General features: G+C 42.4%; 1 protein-coding gene across 2 annotated transcripts in view; it reads right to left on the bottom strand.

Annotated features, from left to right (window-relative positions):
- LOC124005678 (replication protein A 70 kDa DNA-binding subunit-like) overlaps window positions 1–14819 on the bottom strand; it is a 64275-nt gene that overhangs the window by 36819 nt on the left and 12637 nt on the right. For both annotated transcript variants that reach the window (XM_046315125.1, XM_046315126.1), the window contains 2 exons: window positions 7438–7574; window positions 5180–5328 (listed from right to left, as the gene is read on the bottom strand). In XM_046315125.1, coding sequence (XP_046171081.1) covers window positions 5180–5328; window positions 7438–7574 — 286 coding nt within the window. The remainder of the gene's footprint in view (window positions 1–5179; window positions 5329–7437; window positions 7575–14819) is intronic.

Raw genomic sequence — 14819 nt, 5'->3', positions numbered from 1 at the left:
CGCCTATGGGCACAAACCCACCGTCGCTGGACCAGACAGGACTGGCAAAAAGTGCTCTTCACTGACAAGTCACGGTTTTGTCTCGCCACAGGTGATGTTCGTATTCACGTTCATTGTCAAAGGAATGAGCGTTACAATGAGGCCTGTACTCTGGAGCCGGATCGATTTGGAGGTGGAGGGTCCGTCATGGTCTGGGGCAGTGTGTAATAGCATCATTGGACTGAGCTTGTAGTCATTGCAGGCAATCTCAACGCTGTGCGTTACAGGGAAGACATCCTCCTGCCTCATGTGGTACTCTTCCTGCAGGCTCATCCTGACATGACCCTCCAGCATGACAATGCCACCAGCCATACTGCTCATTCTGTGCGTGATTTCCTGCAAGACAGAAATGTCAGTGTTCTGCCATGGCCAGCAAAGAGCCCGGATCGCAATCCCATTGAGCACGTGTGGGACCTGTTGGATCGGAGGGTGAGGGCTAGGGTCATTCTGCTCAGAAATGTCTGGGAACATGCAGGTGCCTTGGTGGAAAAGTGGGGTAAAATCTCACAGCAAGAACTGGCAAATCTGGTACAGTCCATGAGGAAGAGATGCACTGCAGTACTTAATGCAGCTCGTGGCCACACCAGATACTGACTGTTACTTTTGACCCCCCCCTTTGTTCAGGGACACATTATTAAATTTCTGTAGGCACATGTCTGTGGAACTTGTTCAGTTTATGTCTCAGTTGTTGAATCTTGTTATGTTCATACAAATATTTACACATGTTAAGTTTGTTGAAAATAAACGCAGTTGACAGTGAGAGGACGTTTCTTTTTTTGTTGAGTTTACATACTGGGGAAGAGCAGGGTAATTTACTAGATTAAGCTATAATTAAGTAGATGTGCTTTATGATAAGGTAAATAAATTATAGTTAAGCATCTTTTAAATGCCTAAATAATGAGAGCACCAAACGAGCATGTACCAAAGTTGCAGAAAGCAAAGGTAAATGCAGCGCCAGTTGAGTAAGGAACCCTTAATTAAATCGAGCTAAATTAATCTTTAAGCATTTAAATTATGCAAGGGGCTAAGACAGTGCTCTAAATTACTGCAGCACCACAGAAATCGCATTTGATGCTCTCCATAAAGACAAATCCATGTTTCTTTCATGCACAGTAGTTCATATTCCCAATTTTCCCCCAAAAAAGAACACAGATTTCATGGCAATCTGTAGAAGTCTATTTCAAAGACAAAAAGGGAATCATATAATATATATTATGGAGCTCAGAACCAAATCAGGGCTCAAGATAATTGCTGCGTAGTGCGGCATACTTGTTTGAGGAAATTAAACACTTTCTCTCCATAAGATGAATTAGATTGACATTAAAGGGATAGAAATGTTTTTTTTCAGTCCAGCACACACAGGGATAGGCTGAGCGGAACCCCTGATCCACTGCATGGCTTTCAGTCAACAGCTTACCCAGGGTAGGATAGATACTTACGGAAATCCAAAGAGTCTGCAGCAAAAAGCATCAAATTAAAGATACCTGCACTTTGCAAAATTATGCTTTTCAAGAGCCTGGCTCTGACAGAAGGCTCTCAGAGCTCCACTTCATTTTCAGTTGTAAATAGGCTCTGGGTTTTCTATGCTTGCAAGATGAAACGATCACATAAAAGACCTCATTTGTGGACAGATCGGTTACATCCCAAATGGAATCCTATTCCCTATAGAGTGCACTTCTTTTGAGCAGAGCCCCATGGACCACTATATTTGGAATAGAGTAAAATATGCAATGCAGACTCAGACTGCTAAAAGCATGGCTCACTGATGATCAACATCCTTCTCTCCCAGAGAACTGAATGTACTCAACAAGCACTGATGTGCTAGGCCTAAAATCACTAAATCATTCACTACTAACCTAGTTTTAAATCAACATATTGCTCCATACTACTTGAAAAGAAAATATACATTTGTTCTCCGTACAACCGTTTACTTCCTTACAATACGTGAGAGTCTTCCATATTTAGACAGTAGGCCGTCATGTACAGTAGGGCTGGGAATTACCAGGGACCTCACGATACGATATTATCACGATACTTAGGTGCCGATACGATATGTATTGTGATTCTCTATGTATTGCGATTCAATACAGGGTGGCAGGTAGCCTAGCGTTTAGAGCTTTGGGCTAGTAACAAAAAGTTTGCTGGATCGAATCACCGAGCTGACATTGCAAAAATCTGCTGTGCTGCCCCTGAACAAGGCAGTTAACCCACTGTTCCCCGGTAGGCCGTCATTGTAAATAAGAATTTGTTCTTGACTGATCAACCTAGCTATATAAAAGTTAAATAAAAAATAAACTGCAATTTGAAGTCTCAAACATATTACTCACTATATGTCTGCTGCAGAGACAAGAGAGCATGACAAAATTAGTTTTGATCCGTCAGGAAAATAAAAGTGCTGAAAACATGTTGGCTCATTATATAAAAAGAAGACGGATTACAAGCTATGAAGGAAAAATACTGAAGTTTTGGTGTAGGTACAGCAGACTAGTGGTAGCTAACACTACCTATATTAGCAAAAAAAAGCTATACTTTGAGTCAATCGATACATACACTGAACAAAAATATACACATTAAAGATTTGACTGAGTTACAGTTTATACAAGGAAATCAGTCACTTGAAATAGATTAATTAAGGAACTAATCTATGGATTTCACATGACTGGGCAGGGATGAGCAGCCATGAGAAGTACCCAGCACAAGGTGCACCTGTGTAATGATCATGCTGTTTAACCAGCATCTTGATATTCCACACCTGTCAGGTGGATGGATTATCTTGGTAAAGGAGAAATGCTCACCAACAGGGATGTAAACAACGTTGTGCATAAAATCTTGAAAGAAATACGCTTTTTGTGCGTATGGAAAAGTTTCCAGGTCTTTTATTTCAGCTCATGAAAAATGGGACTAATAATTTCCATGTTGCGTTTATATTTTTGTTCAGTATAATATTATAAAGTGCTGTTTGGGTCACTGCCACACGCAAAACAGAAGTGGTATATAGGACTTAGTGCACCACCGTCTGAGAAGAATGGCTGAGGTCAGGACTCATATCAGCAACCTCTGAACTGTTTGCTTAATTGATGGATGCCTGCGAACTTGCAGGAGCCCACTGGTCCTTGAGGACCTGCATAATCCCATGGCAGCCAGGCTCTGCACTGGAAAACATATCAACACTTAGCCTCGTTATCTCTGGTTGTCCATGTGAGAAGTGACTGAGTGTCTGCATCCCAAATGGCACCCTATTCCCTATGTAGTAGACTACTTTCGACCAGGGGCCATAAGGTTCTGGTCAAAAGTAGTGCACTATATAGGGAATAGGGAGTCATTGAGACACATGTGAGAAATTGAAGGAAGCTCCCACAGCTCAGAGGGTGTGGGAGTGGAACACCTGCGTTGTTGAAGTGAGCAGGTGGAAGATTCACGTAAAGTCTCTCTACTACATCCACATCATTATCCAAAGCCATATTGGTAAACAAGCTATACGATTTAATGCAAAATGCTTGAGACAGGCTACCACTCAGACAATGGCCGAGAAGCATTTAACACTCCTACCACATTATGCTTGGAGAATGACCTCTTTGTAATGGCCAAATATCATTCAAAATACCCAACTGGTCCTAATTCTGTAAAGAAATCACCCCAGCCAAGACACCCAGTGAAGTGGCAGAAATTAGGATATTGTGTGGACTTGCCACCCCTCTCTCCCTCCTGCTATGTAGTCACATTTCACTTCTCTCATTATGCAGACCAAGGCTTCTGATCAGCTCAAAAATAATTACAGCGGCCCAACTTTTTTTCAAGGCACAGGAAAGTAGAATTTGAGCACATGTCAAGACACACAGGACGTGCCAGAATATAAATTGGAATTGTTACTGGGTCCTTTTCCCTTTCATTCCTCAGCCTCCTTTCATCTTATTTCCCTGTGGAGTGTGGGGCCGGTGTTGCTGTTGGAAGGTAAATAAAATAAAGCACCTTGGGTGAGAATCGATTGGATCTCCACTTTTGAGACATTTTGCCTTAAATTTCTGACTGGGAGGCCTGGTCTGTTGTCAGAGTGGAGCAGAAGAGGAGAGGACGTAGAAGATGGAGGGACAGATCAACCAAGGTGCCAGAAATCTGAGGTAAAGGTTAAGTAGGAGCAATGACTGTCCCTTCAGTCCCTATGATCACCCCACCTCCTCCATCATTCCCTTTGAATTACAAGATTAAATTTTATGCTTCTACCCAGCCATTAACAAGACATGGCTTTGATATAAACTTAAACAAAACTGCTGCCTAGTTTCCAAACTAGATATGTGATTGGTAAAGCAGAGTATTTATTTTGGGATATGGTACAGAGTGAATAACATTATTTAGGTAATGAATAACGGGAATTGGCAAGACAACGCAAAGAAAAGATGAAAGCATGAGTCATAGTAACTGTTTTCCCATTGCTTTGCTGGAGCAGCCAATAAGGTATCTTCAAGGGATAACAGCCTGTTCCTCTGTGTATGCTATCTTAAACCACTGCATGTGGATGTGCTTCTTACCTACCTCTTTACCCAAACAACTACTCTCACATACTAAATCTGGGCCTACATTCACTATATTTGTTCCAATAAAATATAGGCTTTAGGTTTACTTACAAATATTTTTTCAATGTAGTTGTTATTGTCATTAATATAAAAAAATGTATGTTCTGCCCATCAACATGCTAAAAACACAAATGCTCCCAACACCACAATCACACTCTGGTCTGGAGAGCTGCACCCGTTATATGTTGCTTCTTTGAAGGGCAGATTAGAAGGAGAAAAAGGGCATTTTCTGCAGGTAAAGAATGATTAGCATTCATATGTAATGCTTAATTGAAGTAACCTCCTCCCACATCTTCACTAATGGGAGATAGGCTAATCTTGACGAACAAAGCTGGAGCACGCACCCTCACTGAGTTTGGGGATCTGATATTTAACATTCAAATTCCTTTAAGTCCTTTAGAATTCTCTCAACGGTGGAACAGAGGATGTGAGATTCACTCCAGGTCTTGGAACCCAAAATATGACCTAGTAGCAGCACCATACATATACAAGAACGGCCTGGGTAACACAGTTACGGAGGCCTTTAGCACCTAAAGCTATGTGGCTCCAGACAAGAGAGAGACACTTACCAGCCCCGCAGCTTGTATGCCTCAGGGATGTCGGGGTTGACCATGACGGTGCTGCTGAACGAAGCAGACAGAGATCTTCCCCCATAGTCCGACAACTTGGCCCCTTTGATAGCCAAGATGGGCTGCCCAGATCCATCAAAGTTCTCTGCCTGCAAATAGAACAGATAGGTTGACTGAGGATACCAACAAGATACACTTTATATGCAAAACTACATGGCCAAATGTATGTGGACACCCATTCAAATTTGTGCATTTTTCAGTATTTCCACACCCGTTGCTGACATGTGTATAAAATCATGCACACAGCCATGCAATCTCCATAGACAAACATTGTCAGTAGAATGGCCTTACTGAAGAGCTCAGTGACTTTCAGTGTGGCACCGTCATTAGATGCTACCTTTACAACAAGTCAGTTCCTCAAATTTCAGCCCTGCTAGAGCTGCCCCGGTCAACTGTAAGTGCTGTTACTGTGAAGTGGACATGTCTAGGAGCAACAATGGCTGAGCGACAAAGTGGTAGGCCACACAAGCTCACAAAACGGACCGCCGAGTGCTGAAGCGCGTAACAAATGCACACACACACACAAAAAAAGTGCCTGTCCTTGCAACACTCACAAGCCAGTTCAAAACTGCCTCGAGGCAACATCAGCACAAAAACGGTCCGTCGGGAGACTCATGAAATGGGTTACCATGGCCGAGCAGCAGCACACAAGCTTAAGATCGCCACGGCAAGCGTTGGATGGAGTGGTGACGCGTTCTCTGGCATGTTGAATCACGCTTCACCATCTGGCAGCCCAACTGACAAATCTTGGTTTGGCGGATTCCAGAACAACCTGCACCAATACAGTGCCAACTGTAAAGTTTGGTGGAGGATGAATAGTGTTTTGGGGCTATTTTTCATGGTTTGAACTAGGCCCCTTATCCCTTCACTGGAACGGCCCCCTTATCCCTTCACTGGAACGGCCCCCTTATCCCTTCACTGGAACGGCCCCCTTATCCCTTCACTGGAACGGCCCCCTTATCCCTTCACTGGAACGGCCCCCTTATCCCTTCACTGGAACGGCCCCCTTATCCCTTCACTGGAACGGCCCCCTTATCCCTTCACTGGAACGGCCCCCTTATCCCTTCACTGGAACGGCCCCCTTATCCCTTCACTGGAACGGCCCCCTTATCCCTTCACTGGAACTGCCCCCTTATCCCTTCACTGGAACTGCCCCCTTATCCCTTCACTGGAACTGCCCCCTTATCCCTTCACTGGAACTGCCCCCTTATCCCTTCACTGGAACTGCCCCCTTATCCCTTCACTGGAACTATCTTAATGCTACAGCATAAAATTACATTCTAGACTATTCTGTGCGTCTAACTTTGTGGCAACAGTTTGGGGAAGGCCTTGTCCTGTTTCTGCACGACAATGCCCCCGTGCACAAAGCGAGGTCCATACAGAAATGGTTTGTCAAGACCGGTGTAGAAGAACTTGTCCTCACTAATGCTCGTGGCTGAACGGAGTCCCTGCAGCAATTTTACAACATCTAGTGGAAAGCCTTCCCAGAAGATTGGAGGCTGTTATAACAGCAAACCAACTGCATATTAATGACCATGATTTTGGAATGAGATGGTCGACGAGCAGCTGTCCACATACACTACATGGCCAAAAGTATGAGCAGCGGGGAAGAAAAACTAAGTGAAAAATATTAAATGCAATTCTGCATTTACTAAAGCTTATTGTTCTTTATGAACTATACATGTTGCGTACCTCTGCAAGTCCCCCTGGATAGGGGATATCTGCAGAACAAATAAAGAGGGAACATTGTGTTGTAGTTGTCAGAATGAAAGAAATGGAGGCAAACTAAGCATAGCCACGGCCACATATAAAATCAAATGCTGGAGCTGGGTTCTTTCATCACAATGTGACATGGTATTTACTCAGTGACTTCAACCACATCAGCTTCTATTAAACCCACAGAGAGAGCCCACTGCGCAAATCTCCTCTGCCTATTCAAATTGCTTAACAGACATTTCCAAACACAGGGAGGCATACGGCTCATAACACCTTTTCAATTAGGAGAGGTGTACTGTACCCCTTCCTGGGACGCTGGCTGACAGGACAAAGGGACACAAATCATGAAGGTGCAACAGCATGTCACCCAGCATGAGAGAAAGTGACTTTCATCCTCTCTTTATCAAGCAGGACTGTCCCCTTGTGTCCAGACGCATATAGACCATCTATATGGCTGTGCTGGTCTTTCCCCCAGTCCTCACCTCCTCTCCCCACAGGGTGACCTCCACCATTTTACCAGACTGGTCCATCAGGTTGAGCGTCCTCTTGGAGACCTCACGGTTGTTCTTGGTGGTGAGGCGGGTCACATCAGCCACGCTCTTACACACTCCAATCACATCTGGAAAACACACACGGTCAACTTATTAGCACAGTAGACTATGAGCAGCATTACTATGGAGAACCTTGAATGACCCACGAGAAAAAAACAGACTTATAATATAAGTATTGATCACGTACGTGGAATGTCCATAGATAGGTGAATACATTTTCAACACAGTTGACATCATGAGTACAGTACAAATTTTTCACTCCATTGAAGTCCGACACACTGACTGATCTAAGTCACTATACATCCTAAATAATTATCCTAACGGAGCAGCAGGGAGCCTAGAGGTTAAGAGCGTTGGGCGTTTAATTCCCCGAGCCGACTATGTGAAAAATCTGTCGATGTGCCCTTGAGCAAGGCACTTAACCCTAATTGCGCCTGTAAGTAACTCTGGATGGAAGCTCAAATATAAATAATTTATAGATCAGTCAGTGTGAGTGATGCTCTCTAACACAGCCTCTCATCACTCTCCCAGCCTGACGGATGTAGCCTATTCATTGTTAATATTATCACTGTCTCAAGATTTTTTACATAAAACTACAAGCAGTCAATTCTCCTTTATGTACTCTAAACAGAACTCAGTGTATTTTTGTAGAACCCTTATAGGGGAAGTGTAAAGACAAAATGACAAAGTGCTAAATAATATCACATTGAAGTAACGGAACAACTTGCGTTACGGGTGTGAGGGAAAAGGACAGTCTTTCGGGAGAACAGACATATAGGAAAAAGTCAGAATCTCAAAGTCTTACAGTAAAATATAAAACAGACACTTTGAAAGGAAGGCTTGGCTACACACAAAAACAACAATGAAAATATTAACATTATCATATATACAGTACCAGTCAAACATTTGGACACCTACATCCAGAGTTTCTTTATTTTTACTATTTTCTACATTGTAGAACAATATTGAAGACAACAAAACTATGAAAGAACGCATATGGAATCATGTAGGAATGAACAATAGTGTCAAATCAAAATATTTGAGATTCTTCAAAGCAGCCACACTTTATCTTGACAGCTTTGCACACTCTTGGCATTCCCTCAACCAGAATCACCTGGAATACTTATCCAACAGTCTTGAAGGAGTTCCCATATGCTGAGCACTTGTTGGCTGCTTTTCCTTCACTCCAACACATCCCAAACCATCTCAATTGGGTTGAGGTTATCGGATGCAGCACTACATCACTCTCCTTCTTGGTCAAATAGCCCTTACACAGCATGGAGGAGTTTGGGTCATTGTCCTGTTGAAAAACAAATGATAGTCCCACTAAGTGCAAACCAGATGGGATGGCGTATTGCTGCAGAGTACTGTGGACACCTTGCTGATTAAGTGTGCCTTGAATTCTAAATAAATCACTGACAGTGTCACCAGCAAAGCACGCCCCCACCATCACACCTCCTCCTCCATGCTTCACGGTGGGAACCAAATACGCGGAGATCATCCGTTCACCTACTACACGTCTCACAAAGACATGGTGGTTGGAACCAAAAATCTCTCATTTGGACTCTTCACACCAAATGACAGATTTCCACCGGTCTAATGTCCATTGCTCGTGTTTTTTGGCCCAAGCGAGACTCTTCTTATTGGTGTCCTTTAGTAGTGGTTTCTTTGTAGCACTTCAACCATGAAGGCCTGATTTCAAGCAGTCTCCTCTAAACAGTTGATGTTGAGATATCTCTGTTACTTGAACTCTGTGAAACATTTATTTGGGCTGCAATTTCTGAGGCTGCTAATTCAAATGAACTTATCCTCTGCAGCAGACTTTGGGTCTTCCTTGCCTGTGTCGGTCCTCATGAGAACCAGTTTCATCATAGTACTCGATAGTTTTTGCGACTTTTTATTTTATTTAACCCCCCCCACCACCACCACCACCACCACCTTTATTTAACCAGGTAGGCCAGTTGAGAACAAGTTCTTATTATTTCTAAGTCAGAACCATCCAGAGTAGTGATGCTAGTCGGGCGGGCGTGGGCAGCAGCCGTTTGAAGAGCATGCATTTAGTTATACTTGCATTTAAAAGCAGTTGGAGGCCACGTAAGGAGTGTTGTATGGCATTGAAGCTCTTTGGAGGTTTGTTAACTTCTTAAGGTATAGGGGGCAGCATTTTCACTTTTGGATAAATAGCGTGCCCAATTTCAACTTCCTGCTAATCATGCCAAGAATATAAGATGTGCATATTATTATTAGTGGATTTGGATAGAAAACACTCTGAAGTTTCTAAAACTGTTTGAATCATGTCTGTGAGTATAACATAACTTATGTAGCAGGCAAAACCCTGAGGACTAACCGTTCAGAATGTCTTTTTTTGAAGTCTCTGTCTGTTCAGTGAAATTCTAATTGGGAAACGATATTTCATAGGCACTTGTTTTCAGTTCCTACCGCTTCCACTAGATGTCACCAGTCTTTGGAATTTGGTTGAGGTTATTAATTTGTGCAATGAAGAAGTAGGGCCATCCTGGAAAAGGGTAAAGCTGTTGAGAGTTGCGCAAGACTTGAAAAGTAGCGTTAGTTTCCTCTCGTCCTCTATTGAAAACAGATAGACCAGTCTTCAATTTTATTGATTATTAACATTTAAAATACCTAAAGTTGTATTACAAAAGTAGTTTGAAATATTTTGGCAAAGTTTATAGGCAACTTTTGAAATATTTTGGAAGCTCTTTTTTTCTGGATCAAACGCATCAAATAAATTGGCATTTTGGATATATATGGACGGAATTAATCGAACAAAAGGACCAATTGTGATGTTTATGGGATATATTGGAGTGCCAACAAAAGAAGTTCGTCAAAAGTAAGGCATGTTTTATATTTTATTTCTGCATGTTTTATATTTTATTTCTGCGTTTTGTGTAGCGCCTGCAGGGTTGAAATATGCTACCCTCTTTGTTTACTGTTGTGCTATCATCAGATAATAGCTTCTTATGCTTTTGCCGAAAAGCCTTTTTTAAATCTGACATGTTGGCTGGATTCACAACGAATGTAGCTTTAATTGAGTATCTTACATGTGTAATTTAAAGAAAGATTTTTATATCGATTTATTTGAATTCGCCGCGCTGCATTTTCCCTGGTTTTTGGCCAAGTGGGACGCAAGCGTCCCCTATACCATAAGAAGTTAAAAGTGTCCAAAAGAAGGGCCTGCTGTATACAGAATGCTGTCGTCTGCGTAGAGGTGGATCAGAGAATCACCAACAGCAAGAGCGACATCATTGATGTATACAGAGAAAAGAGTCGGCCCGAGATTTGAACCCTGTGGCACCCCCATAGAGACTGCCAGAGGTCCGGACAACAGGCCATCAAACTTAACACACTGAACTCTGAGTAGTTGGTGAACCAGGCGAGGCAGTCATTTGAGAAACCAAGGCGATTGAGTCTGCCGATATGAATACGGTGACTGACAGAGTTGAAAGCCTTGGCCAGGTCGATAAAGACTGCTGCACAGTACCTGTCTTTTGTCGATGGTGGTTATGATATCGTTTAGGACCTTGATCGTGGCTGAGGTGCACCCATGACCAGCTCGGAAACCAGATTGCATAGTGGAGAAGGTACAGTTGGATTCAAAATGGTCGGTGATCTGTTAACTTGGCTTTCAAAGACTTTAGAAAGGCAGGGCAGGATGGATACAGGTCTGTAAGAGTTTGGTTCTAGCCCAGCTGATGTGTAGGGGTCCAGATTTTGCAGCACTTTCAGAACATCAGCTATCTGGATTTGGTGGGTGAAGGAGAAGCAGGGGAGGCTTGGGAAAGTTGCTGCGGGCGGGGGGTGGGGGTGGAGAGCTGTTGGCCAGGGTAGGGTTAGCCAGGTGGAAAGCATGGCCGGCCGTAGAAAAATGCTTGTTGAAATTCTCGACCACCGTAGATTTATCGACTGCACTTGAACAAACTTTCAAAGTTCTTGTAATTTTCCAGAATGACTGACCCTCATATCTTAAAGTAATTTCTCTTTTCTTATTTGAGCTGTTCTTGACATAATATGGACACACTCTTCTACCTAATAGGGCCATCTTCTGTATACCACCCCTACCTTGTCACAACACAACGGATTGGCTCAAATGCATGAAGGAAAGAAATTCCACAAATTAACTTTAAACAAGACACACCTGTTAATTGAAATGGATTCCATGGCACTACCTCATGAAGCTGGTTGGGAGAATAATAAGAGTGTAAAGCTGTCATCAAGGCAAAAGGGTGGCTATTTGAAGACTCAAATATAAAATATATTTTGATTTGTTTAACTCTTTTTTTGGTTACTACATGTGTGTAATTTCATAGTTTTGATGTCTTACATACAATCACTCAAAACCATCTACAATAACTTTTCTTCAAAAACATTACGATGTGACACTTCCTGTCCAAAACAGCGTTCTATCTTAGCACTCAATGGACTAAAAATGTGTTTGATATTGAAACACAGCCATTGCCAAGAGATATGAAATCTGATTGACTAAAAACATTTTTATTTTTACTTTGTATCCTACATTATAGTAACAATAACACTACATTAGGAAAACAAAGGCCAACTGTAGTCTGAACTTCAAAAAAAATACAAAAGTAGTTGAATTAGGAAAAAGCTATTAAGTGTTTTCATGCTCAGGTTGACCTTACTATGTAATTGCCCACCACTAGTCCTTGAAAAGACCCTGACCAACTATCTATGGAATAAGTCAGAAAGACAAACACCCATTCCCATTCTAAACAAATCACATTTCCACATATAAATATTGATCGTGTGTGAGTCTCCTGGGTCACTCAAGGTCCTACAGCTCTCCACAACACATTCACTCAGGGAAATGGGGCAATTTATCCTGTTCAGATTAAGTGCGAGGTCACTGCCTATCCAGCATCTCCTGGTCACTTGGCACATGCATTACTAATATGTTTATCATGATGCATATATTGGAATGGGAAACAAAAATAAAACAAAATCGACATTGCTGCTAATTTACCCTGAGTATAGATTCATGTTAACCTGCTATCAGGGTGAGCTGATGCATAGCCATGGATCCCTGCCAGGGGACCAAAGCCAATGAGACGTTATCGGTGACATTACTATTTTATTGGCTGCGTCCCAAATGGTTCCTGGATTCATCCGATGGCATTGAGTACACATTAGTCATTAGCTTCATCAATAAGTGCACGTTTACAGGCAACATCCGCACTGAGCTAAAACGTAGAGCTGCCGCTCTCAAGGAGCAGGAATCTAACCCGGACGCTTATAACCCTCCGACCAACCATCAAACAGGGAAAGCGTCAATACAGGACGAGGGATGAAACAGTTACACGATAAAATTCCCTACGATTAGTATTACCGTTTCAAATTTGAATTCTCATTAAAACCGTGTTTGATTACCACGGTTTGAAAAACCCACAGTAACTGTCCAGCATCAACCAAAATTAGCGGGCGCAGCATGGAACTTAGGTTTTGTTGTGTGTGAAAACATGGTGGAAGGCAGTGACAGCGCTCGGGAGATTTTTCAGCCTTCTAAGAGGACCAAATTAGAAGGGTGGTCGTATTTTGGGTTTTACAAGAGTGCGGAGGGAAACTTAATTGAAGATGGTCACCCCGTCTGCAGAACACACAAAAACATAAATAATAATCGCTGTGAAAGGGGCAACACTTCCCACTATTTTATAGCGAATGCAAGGCAAGTTAACTTTCAGCTCAATGCATGATGTGGGGACTTCGGAACGGGGGAAAATGTCATGGTTTGTTTGTCTAACTTGCAAATAGCTTGTCAATAATGTAAACTGAAGATTTCAGTGTTAAAGACTCTTGTAAAAACTACAAGTTTTTATGCTGCTGTATGCAGACTATTCGCCCATTGCACACGATAACACATTATGTAGTTTAGTCACCCAAACAACATATTTTGTTCATTTAAAATCCGACAGACTTGGTTATAAGTGCTCCAACGAGAGAAACACTATAGACTCCTACACAAGTCAAATTGTTGTGCTCATTGCAATTACTATCACGGTCTTCTTGAGACTAATTTGCATTTATGGAAATTGTGCATGGGGTCATTGCATATACTCAAATGCAACACAGAAGATAGACTGTGTGAATAATAATAAAACATTTGCTATTCCCTTGTTTACAGTGTGGACATGCAGCAGGCAAACCCAGTGATGCTACCGGTCCCTCCTCATTTACAGTTGTGACAGACACTGAGCAAGCATTTAAAAAGGCAGGCTGCTTATGCACCCACATCAAAAAATGTCAAGACCTCACTGCAGCCCTTTCATATATCATTGGACAAAGGACATGATGTCATTTCAAATTGTTGAGAGGCCTGGCTTTCTGAGGCGGATGGTTGCCGTGCCTCACTACAAAGTGAGTGCTGCTAATTGTATTTGTTGTTTGTTTACTTGATTTGCTTACTTAAGGTTATGTTAACTTAAACCTGCAAGAGGGAAACGTTTACCTCTCATGGCCACATGGTGCCATCTTTAATGTTAATGCTATTATTTTAATGATTAGGCACACAAAAAGTGCATAGTGCTGCTAATTGTATTTGTTGGTTTTCAATATAAAACTTGGTGACGATTTCAGTGTGTGTATTAGTACATTTTAAACATCTCCAGCACGTTTTAACAACAGGGCGATAATACTGATAACCGTGATCATGTCACTATAATCCTGATATGAAATGTTCATACTGTTTCATCTCCATACAGGACAAAGATCGAATCCTACTACACTGGCTCCGTTGCTCGTCGGATGTGGCAGGGCTTGCAAACTATTATGGACTACAAAAGGGAAGCACAGCCGCGAGCTGCACAGTGACACGAGCCTACCAGTCGAGCTAAATGACTTCTTGGCACACTTCGAGGCAAGCAACACTGAAGCATGCGTGAGGTTACAAGCTGTTCCATACGACTGTGATCACACTCTCTGTAGCCAATGTGAGTAATACCTTCAAAAACATGTCAACATTCACAAGGCCAGAGGATTACCAGGACGTGTACTCCGAGAATGCACTAATCAACTAGCAAGTGTCTTCCCTGACATTTTCAACCTCTCCCTGAAAGAGTCTGTAATACCAACATGTTTCAAGCAGATCACCATAGTCCCTGTGCCCAAGAACACTAAGGTAACCTGCCTAAATGACTACTGGCCCATACCACTCATGTTTGTAGTCATGAAGTGCTTTGAAAGGCTGGTCATGGCTCACATCAACACCATTATAGCAGAAACCCTAGACCCACTACTATTTGCATACCGCCCCAACCGCTACTGCCCTCCAGACTGCCCTATCC

This window comes from Oncorhynchus gorbuscha, linkage group LG19 (assembly GCF_021184085.1).
Source record: "Oncorhynchus gorbuscha isolate QuinsamMale2020 ecotype Even-year linkage group LG19, OgorEven_v1.0, whole genome shotgun sequence".
Taxonomy (NCBI): domain Eukaryota; kingdom Metazoa; phylum Chordata; class Actinopteri; order Salmoniformes; family Salmonidae; genus Oncorhynchus; species Oncorhynchus gorbuscha.
This window is presented reverse-complemented; position numbering and strand designations above follow the sequence as displayed.